The sequence below is a fragment of the Oratosquilla oratoria genome, chromosome 28, assembly GCF_046742065.1.
Source record: "Oratosquilla oratoria isolate Oo_2021 chromosome 28, ASM4674206v1, whole genome shotgun sequence".
Taxonomy (NCBI): Eukaryota; Metazoa; Arthropoda; class Malacostraca; order Stomatopoda; family Squillidae; genus Oratosquilla; species Oratosquilla oratoria.
This window is the reverse complement of record NC_134804.1, coordinates 2,753,115-2,770,954: the sequence shown is the minus strand read 5'-3', so window position 1 is coordinate 2,770,954 and position 17,840 is coordinate 2,753,115. Positions and strand designations below refer to the sequence as shown.

At 42.5% G+C, this 17,840-nt stretch overlaps 1 protein-coding gene across 1 annotated transcript; it reads left to right on the top strand.

The window, feature by feature from the left end:
- The first annotated feature begins 560 nt into the window (after positions 1-560).
- On the top strand, positions 561-1,826 carry LOC143040207 (zinc finger MYM-type protein 6-like). Its single transcript, XM_076210876.1, has 2 exons — positions 561-1,097; positions 1,389-1,826. The coding sequence occupies exons 1-2, from the start codon at positions 561-563 to the stop codon at positions 1,824-1,826; spliced, it is 975 nt and encodes a 324-aa protein (XP_076066991.1).
- The last annotated feature ends 16,014 nt before the right edge of the window (positions 1,827-17,840 follow it).

Sequence of the window (17,840 nt, the reverse complement as noted above, 5' to 3'; positions counted from 1 at the left end):
TTAAGAAATGGAGGGCCACGGGAGGTCACGGGGAGCCACAGGGGAATTCCGTTTGTTTGCGAGGATAAATGGTGGTACATGACAATTGTATCTCGATGCAATTGAGCGTGTGAGCAAGCGCGTCTGATTAATGTGTCAGTGGGATTGTGGCGGTGTAGCCGCATAGATGCGCCACAGAGTTAGCACGCATACACGCACACACATACAGGCTGCAGTAACAGACTTCCGGCGCTGACTCGCGAGATGAAAGCGTCACAACACATGGTACCGCCGGAAAAACTGTTCGTAAGATAAAAGTAGCTTAACAAAGGGTTCCGCCGGAAACACTGTATAGTATATAAACGTACCAGACTGAATACAAACACTTGACTCTCGGCTCTGCTACTGCAAACATCTGCTCTACACACTGTGTAGGTACCTAGTATTGGGAAGCGGCTTTTTGTGGAGGTGTTTGTTTTGTAGTGGGCTAGGACAGGGCCAATCTGGAGACTGCACATCAAGACAAGAAAGACAAGCCGCTAGAGTTTTTCAAGAATTTACGTGATAAGTTCCAAGGAAGGATGACAGTGAATCGTGTGTTCACCCAAAAAGTGGCAAAAATAGAAAGAGAAATGCTGGCTTCTTATAAAATATCCAATTTGATCGCAAAAGCAGGCAAGGCTCATACTATTGGTGAATCTCTCACCATGCCGACAGTGGCCATAGTGCTTTCAACAGTCACGAAGCAAAGTCCACAAGAGGTCACCAGTGTTATTCCGCTGAGCAACTCTTCAGTATCGCTACACATCGATGAAATGACTACTGATGGTGAGAGCCAATTAGTCTTAAAACTGCAGGTAAATGAGTTCTCGCTTCAAGTTGACGAAACTACTTTACCTGATAATTCTGCTTTTTTGATGGCGTTCGCAAGGTTCCTTGATGTTGATGGAATACATGAAGAATTGATTTTTGTACTGAAATTAACAACTGACACTAAAGGCGAGTCAATTTTCAAAAAAATTGAGGCATATTTTGAGGAAAACAACATTCCACTCAAGAACATCGTGGCTTGTGCAACAGATGGCGCTGCTGCTATGATCAGAAGGTATGGGGATTTAGTGCGTACTTGAAAAAAGCTGTCCCCAACGTCGTTTGTGTGCATCTATGTTGTTCACCGGCAGCACCTGGTCGCCAAAAACTTAGCAGGACGTCTGCATGAAGCCCTTGGGCATGTTATCAAAGCTGTCAACTTGATAAAAAAAAAATGCTCTGCAGGATCGCATTTTTCAGCAACTATGTGGGAAGAATAACGAAGAATTCGAACGACTTGTGTTGCACACGGTAGTAAGGTGGCTGTCTAAGGGTAATTTGTTGCACTTTGGGACAACGTTATCTCTTTCTTGAATGAGACGGAACTCGGACAAAAGCTTGTTGATGCAAAGAGCGATACACTCTACCTGTCAGACATATTTGAAAAGCTAAATGTTCTGAACAAAGAGCTTCAAGGAAATGACTCCACCTTGTTTTCATGCAAGGAGGCGATCACTAAATTTATTGGGAAAGTCAAGCTGTTATGGTTGAACCTTGGGAGACGGGAGTTTGCCCAGTTTCCATCCTTAGCAAGTATATCCATCGAGCTGCTTGATGCTGACCTAGCAGTGTATGTCGACCATCTGAAGCAGTTGCATAATGATATGGAAACTCGCTTTTCTGACCTACTTCAAATGACCGTGCCTGACTGGTTTGTGGCCCCGTCCATTGCTGATGCATCTGAAGTTAATGTCACCCTACAAGAAAGTGCCATTGAACTGCAGAATGACACAACAGCTCGAGCAAGGGCGTCATAAGCTGTGGATAAATCAAGATGTGTATGAAAAGTACCCACTGCTCTGGAAGGAAGTGAAGTTGCTTCTACTTGCTTTTCCCACGTCGTACTTCGTTGAGACTGGTTTCAGTCGGGTGATGCACTTGCTGTCAAAGACTCGAAATTGTCAAAGACTTGATATTGAAAAAAGAGGCGACTTACGTCTTTCTCTGACATCTCTGGAGCCAAATATCGATAAGTTGGCAACCCTGCATCAGTCACAGGGATCCCACTGAAACTTTTGAAAAAAGAGCCAAGTTCGCCTACATGTATTCCTGCTTTATTCGTTTTGATAGTTAATATTCAACAAATTAATTTATCCAACTAATACTGTTATTTGATTCATGTCTGAAATGTTTTGAGTCCATGATTTTTTACTTCTTTTGGGTGTTCAGGGTGGGGGATGGATGGAGTTGGTATGGGGGGCCACAAGGTTTTTTTTATCGTGTCGAAAGGGGCCACAGAACAGAAAAGGTTGAGAAACACTGGGCATGATTAACTAACGCACTGCTTATCCTATGGTGTCTAACATTTGCTTTATGTTCTTTTAGCCTAGGCATCCAGGCCCCTGCTAGTTTCATTTATATATATATATATATATATATATATATATATATATATATATATATATATATATATAGTATTGGGTGGTCCCAAACTCTATTCTAACACGACACCTTGACAAATTCATGTCATACTATAACCAAGATCTAAGAATATAAGGTCTAACCACTTCCGACCGAATTTCGAGGGAGTTGGCGCAGCGAGCCCGTGAACGTCACCTGGCTGTTCAAAGTGGGGTTAGCAGGTCCTATAGCTGTCAGTTGAAGCTGGTCCGTCGTTGGAAAATGACGTTGCCTTCGCTCGCACCGCTCCACGCAATTAGTTATATTCTGACAAATATTATACAAAATATATATATATAAATATATATAAAATATTATAGTTCCTGTCTATATATATGAATATATAATATATATGATATATAATATATATATATATATATATATATATATATAGATAATATATAATATATAAAATATTATAGTTCCTGTCTTCCTTAGCGTTTCACAGTTTTCTTCAGTGTATCACAAAGAGAAAATGGACTCAGCCAAATGACGTCAGAAGCTGCGCAGAAGATTTCAAACGGTCTGACCTGTATATTAAGACCTTGACTATAACATTCGACTTGCGACATCCACTGGTATGAAAGTGAAGGTCCTCGCGGTTACATGCACTGATTTCAGCCTCCAACTCTAAGTCTCCTGTCCACCCCTCCTAAGCCACGACCCACGAAATAAATATCCCTAAAATCGCCCGGTGGCAATAGCACTCTTTTATACACAACTATTTTTTTCATTTTCATACAGACATCTCTTGCCCTCCTACAACTACTGATCCCGTGCGAGCGGGTGTTCTGTCCTAGGTAGTCCATAGGCCATAGTCTATTCCTCTGAAGAAGCCACTCAGGCGAAACTAGTTAGGAATAAAAGTATTTCCCTCAGCCCGTGTTCCCTTTACAACCTATCCACATTCGTCACAATGTTCACACATTATTGTTGGTATTATCACTATTATTATTATCATTATTATTATTATTATTATTATTATTATTATTATTATTATTATTATCATTATTATTATCATTATTATTATTATCAATTATTATTATTATTATTATTATTATTATTATTATTATTATTATCATTATTATTATTATTATTATTATTATTATTATTATTATTATTATTATTATCATTATTATTATTATCATTATTATTATTATCATTATTACTAATATTATTATTTGGCGACACTAGTCAGGAATAAAAGTATTTCCCTCAGCCCGTGTTCCCTTATTTCCCTCAGCCCGTGTTCCCTTACCTCCTATCCACATTATTATTATTATTATTATTATTATTATTATTATTATTATTATTATTATTATTATTATCATTATTATTATTATTATTATTATTATTATTATTATTATTATCATTATTATTATTATTATTATTATTATTATTATTATTATTATTATCATTATTGTTGTTGTTGTTGTTGTTGTTATTATTATTATTATCATTATTATCATTATCATTATTGTTATAATTAATATTATTATTATAATTATTACTATTATTATTATTATTATTATTATTATTATTATTATTATTATTGTTATTATTATTACCATCAACTTATACATGGATGGGGTGGTGCGAGAGGTAAATGCAAGGGTAGTGGGCAAGGGATTGGAGATGGTTAAAGAAAATGGAGAAAAGTGGGAGGTGAGCCAGCTGTTGTTTGCGGACGACACTGCGCTTGTGGCAGGATCGGAGGAGGGATTGAGGAAGTTGGTGGCAGAGTTTGGGAGAGTATGTGATAGAAGAAAGCTAAAGATAAATGTGGGTAAAAGTAAGGTGATGAGATGTACAAGGGGTGAAAGTGGCAGTAGACTGGAAGTGAGCATTAAGGGAGAGCAACTGGAGGAAGTGGATAGTTTTAGATACTTGGGTGCAAATGTGGCAGGAAAAGGTGGAGTGAAAGTGGAGGTAGAATGTAGATTGAGAGAAGCGAGTAAATGCCTTGGTGGATTAAAGAGTGTAATGAGGAATAGACATTTGGGAATGGATGCTAAGAGGAGACTGTATGAAGGAGTGATTGTGCCAACAACACTGTATGGTGTAGAAACATGGAACATAAGAGAGGAAGAGAGAAGGAGTTTGAATGTGTTTGAGATGAGGTGTCTGAGAATTATGATGGGGGTTACTAGGCTAGATAGAGTGAGAAATGAGGAGGTGAGGAGGAGAACAGGGGTGGAAAAGGAGCTGGGAGATAGGGTTGATGAAAGAGTATTAGGATGGTTTGGACACATGGAAAGAATGAGTGAAGAAAGACTAGTAAAAGAGGTATGGAAGGCAGATGTGGAGGGAGTGAACATGAGGGGACGTCCTAGGATGAGGTGGATGGATGGGGTGAAGGGGGCTTTGGGGAAGAGGGGAATGTCTGTTGAGGAAGGACAGGAGAGGACAGAAGACAGGGGTGAATGGAGAATGGTTGTATATGGATGATGTTGTGATTGCATGAGGTGGAATGGGCGGGGGAGTGGGGGGTGAGGTAGTATGTGTGAGAAACATTTGACGCAGCCCGAAGGGATTTCTCCCCGTCCTCTCCTGTTATGCAATGGGGGGACGGAGAGGGGGGGTCACCGATTAAATGAAGTGGCCTTGCTGTGGATGTGCTGTGTCTTGCGACACTGCCTCTGACCCAGGGCAGTGGACAAGGTGCAGGGATGACCCGTTATCCAGGAGGTGCTTAGATAAGAGGGAGGGTGGAGGGGTGTGGAGTGTATTCTGGGATGGAATGGGTGGAAATGATTTTATGCCTTTCCCTTTTTGGCTACCTCCCTTGTAAAGGGGAAAAAGCCTTGGTATATGTATGTATGTATGTATTATTATTACTATTATTATCATTATTATTTATATTATTATTATTATTAATATTATTATTATTATTATTATTATTATTATTATTATTATTATTATTATTATTATCACATCATTATTGTAATGAAAATGCAAGGAGAAAACATGTGAACGTCATATTCTTACCAGTTTTATCTCCTTTGTTCATTCATGTAGTAATATATAATCAACTTTACCTGGGAAACATTTTTCTTAGTATATGACAAGCCTGTATAAATTAATCATAAGGTCTAGTAGGTGCATATGTGTGTGTGCCGTTACGAGAGGTAACGGGGCTCTTTTATATGTCCGTGTATCCCCATGTTTACATATCTTTTTGTCGTAAGGCTCGTTTCCCCTCGGAAGAGGTTTCAATTTTGTTTTTTGTAATGCTTTAATTTAAGTATGTTGCGAGCAGAAGCTTCGTCTGCTTAAGAATACTATCGTTGTAAGTTGTCTGCAAGCTGTGCTGCAAGATAACATCTCATTATTTGTACAATGTTCACTTTAAGAATTAGACTTAAGAAGGTGTGTAAGAACCGGTTGCGGTGGTGTGATGTCACGTCACAACCTCCAGCCAGTGTGGTTTGAAAACGCCTTCAGTTGTATACCCGCTCCCTTCGCGGCCTACTCGGTGAGTTTTGAGCCGAATTTAGTTTTAGATCTGGTATATTGTTTCTTGTATGTCATAATGAATTTAGCCTTAAGCTGCTCGTATTTCATGTTCAGATTATTTGTAATTCTGTATAAAAGCTGTTAGTAACGAGCGTCGCTCTGCGCTAACCCCCTATGCGTAGCAGAGTAATCTGTTAAGCCACAGTGTGTGTGTGGTGTGTGTGTATGCGTGGGTGTGTGGGTGTATTCACACATGCTATTTTCCCTGCCAGATTGCCTCTGTCATTCTCTTTTCCTCTATGAGTCAACCCATTGCTGTAGCAATATGCGGCAGGAATTGGCTTGATCTGAGTGTAAGTGCAATAGACACGCGCACACATGTATACACACGCACATTCGGTGGCCCGATTGGTAGAGTCCCAGACTGTCACTACGGCGGTCCGGGTTCGAATATTGCCCAGGGCTGAAAATAATTTCAGTATCACTGCGCTTCGAGTCGTTACTCCAACTCTCGTGGGCGGGGAGTTGGGTGTGTGTGTGCATGTAAGGTCAAAACATTACCCATAGATCGGTCATACGAGCTCTGAGCTCTCTTCCGGAAGGGAAATAGCTGTCGATCACGAGTCTAACACGTGATCTACAGACCAAGGTGAATCACACGCGCGTTCGCACACACATACACATACACACTCTGAGCTCTCTTCCGGGAGGGTAATAGCTGTCGATCACGAGTCCAACACGTGATCCAAGACCGTGGTGAATCAAACACATACACACGACTCGATGGCGCAGTGGTAGCGATCGCGGCCGCCATTACGGCTGTCCAACTTCGAATCCCGCCCAGGGCTGTTATAGTTTCAGTATCAATGCACTGCGAGTCGTTACTCCAACTCTCGTGGGCGGGGAGTTGGGGGTACGTGTGAAGTCACATAACTCATAGATCGGTCATAGATGACCTCTGAACTCTCTTCCGGGAGGGTAGTAGCTGTTGATCACGAGTCCAACACGTGATCCAAGACCATGGTAAATTACTCGTACACACACTCCATTGCACCGACCCTGCATGGGCAGTTTCTTCCTCTTTCAACAGTTGTGGTTGACAAACCACAGAAAACGCGATCAAGCCTGTTCAGTAAAATCTCTCTCTCTCTCTACGTAAAATAAATAAATAAATAAATAAATAAATAAATAAATTAATTAATTAATTAATAAGTAGTTCGTAAAATGAGGGTGGAGCATGATCAAGAATGTTCATATGATCAATCATATATTTTCCTCTCTCTGTACATGAAAAAGTGGGAAACTACGCATACATCCACAATCTGGTATTGCCACCCCTTGGCCCCAGCTGCCAAGTGCACGATAACCCAATACTCGCAACTCATGACGCCAGCATGGTCGGCATCGTACCGAAGTGGTTAATAAGGAAGTGAAGAGGTATGTGGGCTAGCGTGTGACAGTGAACAGAAAAGTGGATGTGGAAATGAATGATAAAAATAAAGGAAACAAGAAATGTTTTGGGAAATATGAAAAATTCTATGAGAAAATAGAATGAGGTTTATGTGATTCAACCCACTAATTACTCAAGGCACTGTAAGGAGCAGACTTAGAATATAAGGTGCTTAAAATATTATAAGTGTTACAAGAATCGAATATGCAATACGACAAGAGAGAAATCGTATGAGGAGAGACGAGGGTAGTAGCTGTCGATCAAATGAAGGAATGTGTGATATTTTAAACAACTATTTTACCTCAGTAATCGTAAACGAAACACCTAAAAGTGAACTCCAGGCCTGTGAAAAGTCTAGGGTAAACTTACTCACTACGGTAAATAAAAAAAGATAAAAAATTAAAAGGTGTATAGAGACACTCAAAATTAATAAAACACCACGGCCTGACGGTTAGCATTCAAGAATCTTAAAGGGAATGAAAAATTAGATTGTTGTTCCATTAGAAATTATTTTCAAGAAATCCATCATATCCGGAGATGTCCCAAGAAAATGGAAGCTAGCTAACGTCACTGCAATATTCAAAAAAAGGTGACAAAAAGAAACCAAATGACAAAAGGCACTTAAAATAATGGAAGGGCGGGAACCTACGGAAGAACCAGCTAGGAGGCTTATCCTTCCAACCAGCAGCGTCACCACCACCCTCACCCGGACACTTGGGCGTTGCAACATACAGGTAGTAGGCCAGTCCAGCAGAACTATCAAAGAGCTCTCTAAAAGGAGTGACAGCCAGGACGAGATGTGGGGGAAAAAAACGATGGTGTCTACCGCATACCCTGTGCTGGATGTGATAAAGTATACATCGGCGAGACCTCCCGTGACCTGAAGACCCGGATCCGGGAGCATCGCTACGATTCCCGGAACAACATCACCACCAACGCCTGTGTTATCCACCGGAACACCAACGACCACCTGATGGATTGGGATAACGCAGAGCTTCTTTTTAGTGAACCAGACAGGGTGAGGAGGAAATGCCTCGAAGCGGCCGCCATTCAAAGTTTCAAAACCATTGAGCAGAACAGAGGCATGTTTGACATCGCCCCTCCTATCATCCATCTATTACCCGCATTATACAAATGTATGAAATGTCCCCCTTAGTCCACTTCAACAAACTGTCCGAAATGTCCTCCTTTATCTCCACCAAGTCCCACCCGTCCCCCTTCTCACACCCCCGCCCCTCCACCTACCACCCACCCCTCCCTGATAACCTCTCTCAGTTCCTTCCCCGTTGGCCTATATATACTCAGTGTTTGCCATGTCTGTACTTGAAAAAGCTGTAACAAGCGAAACGTCGTACCAATTAAGGTTTCGATCTCACACGGTGTTTATTCTCACAACTACAGGCCTATAAGCTTGACTTCAATCGTAGGAAAGATGATGGAAAATATCATCAGAGATACTATCGAACATCATTTAGAAAGTAACTGTTTGATAAATGATAGCCAACATGGATTCCGACGGAAACGTTCTTGCGTGACTAACTTACTCGAATTCTACAACACAGTCGTCTCAAATTATGACAAGAAAAAACAATATAGATTTGATATATCTTGACTTTGCAAAAGCTTTTGATACCGTCCCCCACGAAAGACTACTAAGTTAGCTTCACACGGAGTAAGTGGCAGCCTATTAAGTTGGATTAAAAATTGGTTGAATGATCGAAAACAGAGTTGTTTTACATGGCAACATTTCTAGATGGAAAAAATGTCACGAATGGAGTTCCTCAAAGTTTCGTTCTTGGGCCACTTCTGTTCATAGCATATATAAATGGTATAGACCATGGACTAAAATATATTGTATCCAAATTTGCTGATGATACAAAACTGTGCGGAATGGCAAATTATCACTTCAATCAATTAGATATTCAAGAAGATTTAGATAAATTACAGCAATGGTCTGAAAAGTGGCTAATGAAACATAACACAACTAAATGCAAGGTTATGCACATAGGTAAAATAACAGTTAGTACGATTACAAGTTATTTAGAAATTCATTAACAGAAGTGGATAGTGAAAAGGATCTCAGCGTAATTATCAGTAACGATCTCAAATCACCTAAGCAGTGTATTTCAGCCTCTGAGAAAACAAATAAGATTCTAGGACTGATTGCGCGATCTTTTGACTTTAAAAGTACATCACTCATTAACAAGCTATATAAATTGTTAGTTCGTCCACATTTGGAGTATGCTGTTTCCATAAAGTCACCGAATCTCATTAAACACATTGGCAGATTAGGAAAAGTACAAAGGAGAATCACAAAACTGATTCCAAATATAAAAAATAAATCATACGAAAATGGACTAAAACATATGAATCTGTTTTCCCTAAAAAAAAAGCGTAGACTCAGAGGTGACTTGATACAAGATTCTAAAGGGAATTGACATAAAAAATGACAAATTTTTCAAACTGAATGAGAATCCGACAAGAAATAATGGTCTCAAACTGTCAAGAAATAGATTTAATTTGGAAGTGGGTAGAAACAACTTCGCTAACCGTGTAGTTAATGAATGGAATAAACTTCCTGCAGAGGCAGTGCAATGTAGTTCAGTTCAAAGCTTTCAGATTCGTTTAGATAAACACCTAAACAAGATGCTGTAATAACTGCCATCTATTTCATATTATTTATTTATTTGTTTGTTATTACTTGTTTGTTTATCATTTGATTGATTTTCATTTATGATTACTTATCTGTCAATTTATTATTATTTACTATTTACCTGTTTGTTTATTATTTAACTATACCTATGCATTTATTTTTATCTATTATTATTTATATTATTATATTTTGTATTTGTTTTTCTTTTATTTATTTATCATTATTATAATTTTTCCGCATCCGACCTAGTTATGGACCAAAAGGTCTCCTGTCGGCATGCTCCGCCTTTGTAATCCTTTGATAAGCACTAAACTTGCCATCAGGGGAGTCCGTACGAATTTTTGTTGGCGGGAGGAAAAAGTCAAAGTTATATATGTGTGTGTATATATATATATATATATATATATATATATATATATATATATATATATATATATATATATATATATATATATACATACACATGTGTTCGGGATAAAATTGACACTTTTTCGGAAAGGAAATATCGTCATATCTTGGACAAAAACTGATGTATTCTCAAAATTTAAAATGTATCTCTCAGAGGATCTTTTGTCAAATACAACTCACTCAAAGAAGCCGCCCTGAGCCTCGACCACGGCCTACAGGCGGAACCTGAACCTTCAGCACGCGGCCTTCACGGTGTCCTTCGAGAGACGCCTGAACACCAGTTTGACCTGGCAATCAGCTCGTCCTTGGTGTTGCAGGTGGTACAGTTGGTGTCTTTTTCAACTGCACCCCACACATAATAGTCCATGGGGTTGCAATCAGGCGAGTTGGGTGGCCAGATGTTGAAACTGGTGAAACTGTGAAAATTCTCAGACACCCACTTCTGGGTTTTCCCGGAGGTGTGACAAGGAGCTGAGTCCTGCTGCCACACGTATGGTTTTCCCACAGCCACCCTCTCCACCCAGCACTTGACAACAGTAGAAAGCAACTCAATATAGCCATCTGAAGTGAGTCTGAGTCCATCTTCAAGGATGTGGGGCGGCATGACGTGACCTTCGCTGGAAACACACCCAAAGACTATCACAGTTTGAGGGAACCTGGTCGGACTATAGGCTAGCCACCTGTTGTTATGCACGTTGTGCAACTGGTCCTGGCAGAAGTTCTTCTCGTCTGAGAAGAAGCAGAGCATCCCCGGCTCGACTGGGTGTTTGAACTTGTTAAGGAATTTCTTGATTTTCGTAAGGTGATTCTCTTGGGCCTTGGCGGCGTGTTGTTAGCCTTTGCGCCTCTTGTATGAGGAGTAACGAAGATCCTCGTTCAGCTCTTTCCTTATAGTCGCCACCCCGACGCTCATCTCTCTCGCCATGGTCCGCATTGCCTTGCCTGGATCTTGCCGATTTCTTCTTCTTTCTTCTTCTTCTTCTTCTTCTTCTTCTTCTTCTTCTTCTTCTTCTTCTTTTTTCAGCTTCTCGACAAATTTTGTTGTGCGGACAGAGTCAGAGCGCCTGCTATGATCCTTCCTGCTAGCCACTGCTTCCACATTTTCGTCGCAATTCTGTAGCTCACATCTCACGGCCTTCACAGTATTCAAGGAGCACTGAGCTGCAGCTAAGATTTCCGAATTTCTAATCCGGCGCAAATCAGCCTGATGCACGTCCTTTGCCAATATTCCGGTGCTTTCCAGTCGCCCATGCTCTCTAGTTCTCATACCCACCATTAGTACACAGAATCAGCTATCCGTTGCACTTTACCGCTATTAGATCATTCAAATGGTTCTGAAATGACAGATAAAAATTTATCAAATTTATATATATACGATCAATAGTATAGGGTTATATCAATTCAAATTAGCCGCTTCAAGGTCAACTGAGGTTTTGGATTTCTTTATTTATTTTTCCATTCCATGTATGAAAATATAATTTAGAAGTTCGAACACTAAAATGCACGTTTCTAGCATTTTATAGTCTTGATTTTATCCTAATAGCATGATCTTAAAAGTGTCTGATAGCAGACGAACTTTTCATTGTCGTAGTTACATTTTCCACCGTTAGGGCAACTGATGACGTAAGGTTCGTTGTTTATATTCTTGGACATGGCCAACGATATGAAAGTGACTTCACATCGAGTGAAGAAGATTTATCGGATTTGGATGCCAAGCTTCATATTTACAGGCAAAAGTTTCAAGGATTCATAAATTACAATTTGTTTTTATCTGTGATAAGTTACAATAAAATAGACCTATGTAGACAAAGAGAATGGTGAAATTGTTTGAAGGGGAGAGGAAGGCTACCAAAAGATACTTGCAGACATGTCTATAAAATTATCTGTCATAGGTATTAGTTGTTGTGGGGGAAGAGAAGCCATCAACCATATGCCTGGCACGGTCACCATAGTCACTTTCACATTCCATCTCAATTTCGCTGGTAGTAGTACTTGTAGAAGGAGAATATTCATCATAGGCACTTTGTAACAGCTGAAAAAAATAATTGGTCTATATCAGTATGAATTCCTCCCTCCTGGTCCAGGATGATTAGGCTTAACTCCTGCTGGGATGGGGGGATGTGCTTCCACTTGTTTGACTTTCAAAAAAGACTTTAATTTGGTTGACTCCAATTGACAAGGCGTGGCCATAGGCCTATTATGGAAGCCTCTGTCATCATGGTCATGCCTGTCACCCTAGCTAGCCTATGTCATGATTGTACCCTTAATCTGCTTAGGCCTAGCCCAAAAAACGTTAGTCAAGCCTAACCATGCTCGTTAACGATTGTCAGTGACAGCCTAGATAACACAGGCCTACATTAACACATGTTATAGACTGATACATCTACCTCCAGGCGTTGTCTTTCAATAGCAGTGCTCCTTCGACAGCGCTTGCTTGCCGAACCTGGGGTCTTGTCGATGACAAAAATTGTCGGTGTTGCATCTTCTTTTAGAATGGGATTCATGCTAATTCCTATTGACTCGCCAAGGCCAGGGTTCTGAATGTACTTTTTTCGAAATGTTTCGAATAGAGTTTCGCTTTCAATCCAGGCTTTTATAACTCGTGCCGTCTGCACAGAATGATCCAGTCCTTTTTGCGAACAGGATCCTTCGGAAAAATTAAACTAAAGTCCATCCGAAGCAAAATGTTTCGTCTAATCGCTGTTGCAATTTGCAGTGACACAATAAATAATTTTCGAACTAAATACTTGATAAAACCTTGCTAACACACGAAATATGACAGATCATTGATCAAGTTGACAGCGGAGCACGGCATTTTATAGTACACGCATTTGGATGCGAGGATGACGTCATAGTCTTACGAGAACAGCCGAAGATCAGCGAAGGAAAGTTCGGCTGCTGCCGATATTTTGATAGGACTTTTTATTATATTGCGTAATAATTAGGATTTATTTTTGCTTTAGTTTAACAAAGAGTGACTAACCCAATTATCTAGCAAATATTCACCACCTCTTTGAAAAACTCAGTTGACCTTTAAGCCTATATTTACATCAATATCTGTGCGCATGTGTACATAATTACTACTCAAGGCGGCCAAGGAAATTATTTTTTTTGCCTCTGAAATGGTGAGACTTTAATGGTCATGCAGTTCACCATCAGGTATAGTTTCAGTATGAACTTAGATTGCAGATTCGCAACAAAAACCAAACATTGATATTCTAACTCAAAGATTTAAGGAAATTTTACGTGATGAAATGGCAATAGGAATTCTCAAGTCAGGAGGACCAGAATTAGTAGAATGGTTAAGAAAAATGTTTACTAAAGCTTAGAGACAAGAAAAAGTGCCAGATGAGAAGACTGGGAAACAGCTATAGTATGCCCTATCGAAGAAAGACAAACGAAACTGTGGAAATTGTACAGGGATTTCGTTTTTGTCACATACGGATAAATTATATAAAATAATTCTAGAAATAAGACTAAATAACATGAAGAGAAGACGTAGGAAAACTGGCAGCACGGGTTTAGACCAGAAGGAATAACGAGAAATTTAGTGTTTACGTTAAAATTTATTTTGGAGAGATGGGAATGGGATAAAAGCACACATATCGCATTCGCAGATTTGGAAAAAACATTCGACAAAATAGATTGGACAAAACTTTGGTAAGTGGTAGTGTAGTGACGTGATGCATCCTACGACCCGTCACACATTGATCAAAGAAATCTTCAAGTTCCTGTAGTTGGCAAGCGTAGTTCGCAAGGATGTCCCTGCCATCCAGCGGTCAGCCAATCAGGAACTTGGAAAGCTCCTCACGTTCCCGCCAGCCTCCCTTAAAAGATCGGCGTTTCGCCGAGATGGGCAGAACAGCTTTTCCCAAGTCACGTAATTCTCTGTTTTAAGAGTAGTGCTTGGAAGAAAAGAGGCACACGCACACTTGCTCGCTGGCAAAGCAGAGGCCCAAACCGTCTCATTCAGAACCCTCAATCTGATCGCAGGCTGGTCGACGGAGAGACTTGGGACACCTCTCTGTCTAACCGACCCGCAACCTAACGCTGGCCTCTTCGCTGACGCTGGTGAACGAGTTTACACTTCTGACATTTACACACAATTCCCAATCGCGTAATTCTCTGTTTTCAGAGTTGTGATTGGAAGGAAAGAGATCATACAACACCCGCCCGTCTGCCCCTCCCTCGCACCGCCACTTAATCAACTCTACAGGAACTCAAACCCAACCTGGGGAAAATCAGGCAACTCAGGCCCCACCTGTGGCTCATCAGGAACACGCTCGCCAGCGGTGGTGACGAGGAGATATATCTCCTTTGCTGCTGCCGGTCTGGTTATGGACCGATCTCTTCGTTGACGTCGGCAGGCGGGTTCACACCGCCCGCCTGCCCCCCCTCGCACCGCCACTGGATCAACTCGACAGGAACTCAAACCCAACCTGGGGAAAAGCAGGATACTCAGGCCCCACCTGTGGCTTATCAGGAACGCGCTCTACACGCGGGAAGTGAACTCTACTCACTTCCCGTAAGATACACACACACACCTCTCACGAATATAGCCACAACACACGCACAAACATCTACACTTTTTCTTCGACTAAAATTCGCTTCCTTTCTAACTTTCTCTTATACATCTTCTCATTTCAGTTTACCTCCCACTAAAGATTTTCCCGTTTTTCCACCTTTCTCTACTACTACGCCTCCTACCATTTTCTAAACTTTCGTTGGTGATCCTAATCCTAACCCCGGCGTCAGCACCTCCGTCCAAGCTCCCGGTCCATTTCTCCCGAGCCACGACCACCAATAAACCCCTAATCGTTCGCAAATCGCCCGGTGGCAATATCCCTCTTTTATGCGCTACTATCTTTTAATTTTCTTACAGACATTCTTCCCCTCCCACAAAACCCGATCCCGCGCAAGCGGGTGGTCTTTCCTAGAGATTCAGAATTCAGAATTCAGAACAGTATTGACCAGCCCACACAACAACATCTCCTCGTCCAATCTTCTAGCCGTCCCATCGAGCCTCGCCGTCATCATCTGCTACCGCCTCGCTGACGTTAGGCTCCACGTCCAGCTACAACCATAAGCTCCACTAAGCTGTGGCCTTACTCCGAGCTTCACTTACATTTCTCATGTGACACTTCTAGTGTCGCACCTTGTGGCTAATTACCAAAAGAAAGAGATTAGATATTTTGTGTTGATTTTCATTTGTCCTGCCGTTGTTCCGAACTAAAACTACTACAAAGTGGTGACCCCGGTGAAGGACAACCAGGATTATGGAAAGCACACAAGTGAAACTTCCCAGTTTCTCCCGAGACTAGGAGAGCTGGCTAGTTTACACAGAGGCCTATTTAGCCACTCAAGGTAACGTGCCGGACCTCCAAGCCTTCGGCGCGTACATCGCCGCTCTACCAACGGACGTCATCGCCCTTGTCCGTAACGTCGTCTCCTCTCCTCCGCAAGAAGGCAAGTGTTCTGCCCACAAGACTGCCTTACGGAAGCTTTACACCAAGCCCAACGACCAGCTCTACCGAGATATCCAGCATAGTGAACTCGGCGACATCACCCCGTCACAATTATACACCCGTATGGCCGCCCTCAACACCCGGGCAAAGGTGTCATTGCCCAAGGAACTCCTTCGCTCCATTCACCTCTCCAAGATGCCGGACGCCCTCCACTTACACCTGGAAGCTCTAGCCGGCGATAAGAACGACGAACAATACTGCGAAATAGCAGATAGATTGTTCCAACGTCATATCTCTGTACAGGTCCGGTCAGCCAGCAGCTTCCACCCCAGTGACAAACCAGTGCAAAGTGTTCAGTGTAGTGACGACCCAGGTGTTAGTGACATTAGTGCTGTAAGTGAAAACATTCCCGTGTCATATAGTGCCAGTGACCAAAGTGTGCAGCAGCTACGACAGAAAGTGGCCGACATGAAGACTTTGCTCAACCAGTTTTTAGCCGAGAAGGGAAGCCATCAACCACCACGTAGCCCCGCTCCACGACAGGATACTACCTCCTGCTGGTACCATACCCGCTTCGGAGCCAAGGCGCTCAGATGCACGCAACCATGCAGCTGGTCGCAGGGAAACGCCAAACGCGGGGGTCGGTAACCACCCCTACCCCCGCTAACCATACCCACACCCTCCTCTCAGTGCATGATCGCCATTCTGGCCTATCCTTCCTGGTAGACACAGGTTCAGCCGTCAGCATCATACCCCCGACGGAAGAACCCAACCACGGTACACGTTGGCCATCCTACGACCTGCTTGCAGCCAACGGTACGCCCATCGCAACGCACGGCAGCCACCACAGCGTCCTGGAACTCCACGATGTCAAGTTCCCTTGGACATTCGTCATGGCAGCGGTACAGCAACCCATTCTTGGCTACGACTTCCTCCAGCACTACAATATGGTAGTTAGCGCCAAGGATAACTGCTTGTACCACGGCACAACAAGCATACCAGGCACCACCACTAACGCAACTTCCCACCAGATATCGTCACTCCAGCCCGATGGCGATTATGCACGCATCCTGCAGGAGTTTCCCCAGCTAACATCGCCAGACAAAACCAACACCACCACCACCACCCCTCACAATATCATGCACCACATCCAGACATCTGAACCGCCAGTATACAGCAAGCCTCGACGACTTTCCCCAGAAAAGTTGGCCGCTGCCAAACAGGAGTTCCAAGAACTCCTAGACCAGGACATCATCCAACCATCGGAGAGTGCTTGGGCATCACCACTCCACATGGTTCCCAAGCCACCCCCACAGCCCAACCAATGGCGGGCTTACGGTGACTACCCTCAACTTAACCGCATCACGAAGCCCGACCGCTACCCCATTCCTCACACTCAGGACTTCCACTTCAAGCTTCACGGGAAACAGGTCTTCTCAAAGATCGACCTGGTCAGGGCGTTTCATCAAATCCCTGTAGCGCCGGAAGATGTCCAGAAGACAGCCATAGCCACTCCGTTCGGCCTCTTCGAATGGAAGATGATGGCCTTTGGCCTCCGGAATGCCGCCCAGACGTTCCAGAGGTTCATAGACCATGCCCTGAGAGACTTTGACTTCATCACCGTTTACATCGACGACATCCTCGTAGCCTCCGATACTCCCGACCAGCACCGCCAACACCTCCGCCTCCTCTTCCGCCGCCTCCAAGATTGGCCTCCGGGTACACCCGTCCAAGTGTATCCTCGGAGTTTCATCTCTCGACTTCCTCGGACACCGTATCTCAACGGCAGGCCTGTATCCTCTCCCTCAAAAAATCGACACCACAAAAGACTTCCCACAGCCAATATCCATCAAAATGCTCCGACGATTCCTAGGAATCGTCAATTATTACCATAGATTCGTCCCCGACGCAGCTGCAAAACTCGCTCCCTTGAACGACC

Coding starts and splice junctions, on each gene's coding strand:
- LOC143040207 (XM_076210876.1), top strand. CDS start 561: ATGACAGTGAATCGTGTGTTCACCCAAAAAGTGGCAAAAATAGAAAGA. Junction 1,098..1,388: donor TCAGAAGGTATGGGGATTTA/GTGCGTACTTGA, acceptor TTCTTGAATGAG/ACGGAACTCGGACAAAAGCT.